This window comes from Belonocnema kinseyi, chromosome 9, assembly GCF_010883055.1.
Source record: "Belonocnema kinseyi isolate 2016_QV_RU_SX_M_011 chromosome 9, B_treatae_v1, whole genome shotgun sequence".
Lineage (NCBI taxonomy): Eukaryota > Metazoa > Arthropoda > Insecta > Hymenoptera > Cynipidae > Belonocnema > Belonocnema kinseyi.
In genome coordinates, this window is record NC_046665.1 from 116777102 (window position 1) to 116782713 (window position 5612).

Here is a 5612-nt window from a genome sequence, read left to right on the forward strand (position 1 = left end):
GATATATTCAGAAGTTTTGAAAAGATACAAAAATAATTCAACATTTAAAATGATTGAAGCAAATTTGAAACAAAATGTAGATTCTTTAAGATTTAGAACAAAAAAATTGTGCAGATTTTTAAGAATTTTGTATGGTTTCAAGAGAATAAACAAAAATTTTCTTAGGATTTCTGAAAAAGTTAAAAATGAATTATTTCACCTAATTTATTTTAAGAGAATATTAAAGAAGATTTCATAAAATTTGCAAAAAGCAAATTGGAAGATTTTCGGGCAATTTTTTTAATTTTGCAGAATTTCTTCAAATGATTAATAAATAAACAAATAAAATAACATAAAATAACAGCAGATAAACGAAGAAGTTTAAAATGTAAATATTTATTCTAAATTTTTATTTTGTATTAAAAATCAGTTTTACTCGTTAAACTTTTTAAGAAATTTTAAAGATTTCAATAAAATTAACACATAAATTCTTCAGATTTATGGAAAAACATTTCTAACTTTTTTTTAAACTTTAAAATTACACCTAATGAATATTTAAAATATTAAATATTATATTAAATATGAACAACATTAAAAAATGAATTAAAGTAAAATTTTTATTATATTAACAATTATTATATTATAATATTAACAAAATTTTGATAATTATAATTTGTATACAACTATTTTTTTCTTGACTATAAAATCTTTTCTGGTTGAAAATTCGTCTTTTTAGTTTGAAAATTCCTCTATTTTTTTATTAAAATTGCTCAAATAACCTCAAAAATAAATCCTTTTTTTAGTTTTAATTTAACTATTATATTTTTCGTTAAGAACTCATCTTTTCGATTGAAAATTCAATTCTTTTATTGAAAATTTTTCCTTTTTGGATTACTTCAACTATTTTTCATTTGAAATAAAAATCATTTTTTATTGAAATATAAAATATTAAATTTTTCGTTGAGATTTATATAACCTTAAAAACACATATAGCCAAATAAACCTAAAAAATTAATAATTATTCCAAATTCGTATTTACTATTAGAAATTATTTTCCCCTCAAATGAAAAAATTACACCTAAAAACCTTTTCCTAACGAAATCACTTAATTTACTAAATTACAAAACATAAATAGGTAAATATACTGCAAAAAAATTGATTTGCTGAAATTTCATGTTATGCTAGTCAATTACACTTTTTAATTAATTTCTGTTTAGATTTCTTTCAAATCTTCGAAGAATTCTGATAACTTGGATGATAAATTCTTCCAAATTCAGAATATCTTAATAAAAAAAGTTGCCCCCAGAGAGATTTGAACTCTCGACCCCTGGTTTACAAGACCAGTGCTCTAACCCCTGAGCTATGGAGGCGCATATCGCTCCGACGCTTACGATCAAACCAGTAAGTTGTGGAAACACATTGAAACACATTGAGGATAAACTTGATAATTTTTGGCTCAGATAAGGTCCAGTAATGACTCACGCCGAAACCACATTCAGATCTAGAAGATCGATACCACCTAATCAAGATAGAATTCACTCATAATTTATCTTTATTTTTTTATTTTACACTTAATCTCAATTTTAATTAACAATTTTTGGTTTACAATTATTACAGCTTATGGAATGCATAAATTAAATTAATTTGAATGAAGGATTCTTTTAGAAAATCCTTTATTTTATTAAATAAGTGGATAAATTATTAATAGTTAGTTGATATTTTTAGTAAGTTCTTTTGAATTTTCTGGTAGATGGTCAATCAAAATTTCCAAATGAGGAATTTTAATTCGCAAAATTTGTTTATAGAAGAAAACATTTTAATTATAAATTATTCTTTATCAATCAAATTAAAATTTCAAAATAATTTTATTTCATGATACAATCTATTTCTGAATTTTTCTATAAGATTATCGATACATGAGATAATGTTAATTTATCAACTTTTTCATACTTTAAAAAATATTAGACTAAAGAAATTATGGACAAAAATTAATTTTGAACATTTTTATTAACAAAATTTATAAGTTTTTAAATAATTTTTTAAGATTTTGAGTAGTTTAGTTTTTTCAGATTTCTGAGAAATTTGGTCATTAAATGAAATAAAATAAAATAAATAAAAATATAATAATAAAAAATAATAAATGAAATAAAAATGTTTTTATTTTAAAAGGTTAGTTTTTGGATTTGAAGTTTTCAAAATATGCCAAAAAATGTGGAAGATCTTGAGAAACGTTTTAATAATTTTCAGGTTTTGAAACAATTTTAGGTAAACTTAGAACTATTTCAAAAGATATTTAAAATTTTGTGAAAGATTCGAAGATAATTTAAATTTTAAGAAGATAAAAAAAGTCTTTAAACAAAAAGTGTATTCTTTAAGATTTTACAAAAGAAGATTTATAAGAATTTAAAAAAATCTCAAGACAATAACAAATTATTTTTAGTTTTCTGGCAAAGTTTCAAACGATTTTTCAATTAGGAAAATTAATTTGAAGAGAAAATTAACAACAAATGTCTAAACCTTGTAAAAGATTTCCTGAAATGTTGAAAAATATTTAAAAGATTTTAAATAAAAAGTTTACTATTTTACGGGATTAAAACATTTTTGACCAAATATCTTTCTGATTCCTGAGACATTTTTTAATTATTTTTATTTTTGAAAAGTATTTCATAAAGAAAATTGAAAAATATTTAGAAAAATTTTGATTTTTGAAGATTTTGAATGATAAAATTAGAAGTTTCAACAGATCTTTTAAAGGTTTCAAGACAATAAATAAATTTATTTAGATTCCTGGGAAAATCTTAGATCATTTTTTATTTTGAAAAAGTAATTTAAAAATATATATTTTTTAATAAAAAAATTAAATATAAAGACACTTAAAAACATTTTGTAAGATTCCTAGGAATATTTTTAATAATTTTTTATTCAGCAAAAAATTATGTTCAGAGATTTAAAAACATTTTTAAAAATTTTGAAAATTATCGAAAAAGATTCCAGAAGATTATAGGTCAATTTTTCTACTATTGTAGCATTGAAAAAAATTGGAATCATTTTTTTAAATATCTAGAAGGTTTAGAATTTAGAAGGTTTCAAAATTTTAGAAATAATTCGAGTTAGTTTAAAATATGTTTAAAAAATCATCTCTTTTACTAGATATTTATTCTTTTTTGGTGAAAAAATCATTTATTCGATTAAGAATTCAACCTTTTTTAAATTTTCATTTTACTTTAAAATAAAAATATTTTTTGATTCCAAAGTCCACTGGTTTGGATAGAATGTTAAACTCTTTTGTTAAAAATATTATTATTTGTTTTTTGAAGATTCACCATTTTAGTTGAAAATTCAACTCTTTGAATAAAAATTTTTTTACATCAGATAAGAATTAATTTTTCTAACTGAAAATGTAACTATTCCATTTTTGGCTCAAAAAATATTTTTTAAATAGAAAATTCATTTTTCCTAATTAAAAATTCAACTAATGGATGAGAAATTATCTTTCTGGTTGAAAATGTATATATTTTATGGAAAATTTAACTATTTTTTTAAAACGCAGGTAATTTAGGTTGACAAATACAAACTAATTTGTTCAACTTTCATTCCTTTTTTTGAAAATTCATCAATTTAGTTCAAGATTCATCTCTTTGGTTGAAAAATATAATTATTTTGTTGAAAATTCGTTTTTTTATTAGTTCAAATGTTTTTTATTTAAAATTAAAATAGGGTTAGAATAGAAATGTGAACTATTATATTATTCGCTGAGAATTAATTTTTTTTTGAAAATTTACTTGGTTAAAAATAATTTTTTTAAATTCATATTTTAAGGTCACCAAATTAGATTTTTTCGAAGAAAATTTACCACTTCTAAAAATATTTAATCTTTTTTTGTTAAATTCAACTATTTGGTTAAAAATGAACTATTTTTTGAAATTTTTATTTGAAATATAAAATCTTCAAATATCTTTTTTAATTTTCTCAAGAGTCTAAGGAAAATTTTATTTAAATAACCTTAAAAAAAGTAAACTTGAAAATAGATAACTGTTTAAAACTTTTCTTTTGTATTAAAAACTGATTTTTTTTCCCTTCAATCAAAAAACTAAACAATTTCAATTTTGTTTTGTTTATATTTTTTAATTTTTAAATTAAATTAATATTATTAATTAAAATTATCTTAAAGTGTTACAATTATTTTTCAATTATTAAAAATTGATGCCATCCAATTCTCTAACGAGCCGCAAAGAAATCTCTAAAGTTGAAGTTTCAGTGTGCCATTTGGCTGTAGAGACGTTGGGATCCACTGGATGTGGTGTCGGCAAATGCAAACGATACCTAAAAAAAGAAAAATTTACCAGAAAAAATTTCTTTTATCAAAAATAAGAATTTTGAAATTTAAGAAGTTAAATTTAGAATCAATCCAAATTTAAATTCTCCTTTAATGTCCAATATTCAAATTTAACTAAGAAATTCTTCGAAATAAAGAAACCAGAACCCAACGATCAAATTTGTACAAATACACTCTTAAAATTTCTCAATTCAAATTTTTCAAAATGAGACAATTTAATTAAATTTAAGATTTTTTTTAATTTTGCAAATGTAAAACAAAAATGATGGTTTCTGAATATTTCGAAAAAAGAAGATTTTTGCGAATTCTAAAAGGTTTTACGATAATGAAAAAATTAATTAAAAAAAAATTTAGAAATTTCAAAACATTTAAATGATTTCCTAAAATTTCAAAGAATTTTTGGTTTTGCAGGATTACAAAATTTGAGAATAACTTTAAGTAAGTTTGAAAGATATTTACAAGTTAAAAAGAATTTTTAAAAAAGTTTCTTAAGATTTATGGGAAAATTTTAAAAGACATTTTCTTTTTAAAAACTAATTTTTAAAACAAATTTCAAAAAATTCCAAAAGATTTCTCAAAATTCCGAAAAAATATAGAAGATATTAAAGCATTTTTTTATTTTTAACCATTTGAACAAACTTGTAGGACAAATTTTAATAATGTGATGAGATATTTAGAAATTTGAAAAATATTCGAAAATAACTTGAAATTTGAATAGATTTGAAATAATTCTTTTTAAATGTATGTACATTTTTTTAATTTTTGAAAATCTTTAACAGAATAAAAAATGAATTTCAAAAGAAAATTGAAAAAGGTTTTAAAACATTTCAAATAACTTCGAAAAAATCTAGAAGAGGTTAAGCCAAATTTTCCAAGTTTAAAAAATAAAAAATCTTGAAAACAAATTGAACAAATTTGAAAGAGTAAATTTTAAAATATTTGAAAATAGTTTTGGCTTTCAAAAATTTTTTTAAATGTGTAACAGAATGTATAAAAGCTTGATATATAATAGCTTTATAATATTTTAAAACTTTTGAAGAAATTTGGAAGATTTCAATCAAATAAAATTTCTTCCCATTTATGGAAAAATCTCAAACAATATTCAGTTCATAAAAATACACTCTTGAAAAATTTTTTTTAAAATTTTTTTAAATGTCGAAAAAAAATTGTTGAAGAATTGAGGCAATTTTTTAATTTTTAAAGATTTAAAACAGTTTTTATGACGAATTCAAATAATTTTATAAGACACTCAGAAGTTTTGAAAAAAATTTTAATCACTCAACATTGAAAAAGATTT

At 20.4% G+C, this 5612-nt stretch overlaps 1 protein-coding gene and 1 non-coding gene across 2 annotated transcripts in view; both read right to left on the reverse strand.

Annotated features, from left to right (window-relative positions):
- Nucleotides 1-1276: 1276 nt before the first annotated feature.
- Nucleotides 1277-1349, reverse strand: Trnat-ugu. The gene has a single exon. It is a non-coding gene; the product is annotated as a tRNA-Thr (tRNA).
- A 2813-nt stretch (nt 1350-4162) lies between these two features.
- The window catches only part of LOC117180709 (protein PIH1D3), a 30553-nt gene continuing 29103 nt past the window's right edge, over nt 4163-5612 (reverse strand). Inside the window, exon 4 of the mRNA XM_033373197.1 lies at nt 4163-4302. Within this exon, the coding sequence (XP_033229088.1) occupies nt 4173-4302 (130 nt within the window). The 3' untranslated portion in view covers nt 4163-4172. The remainder of the gene's footprint in view (nt 4303-5612) is intronic.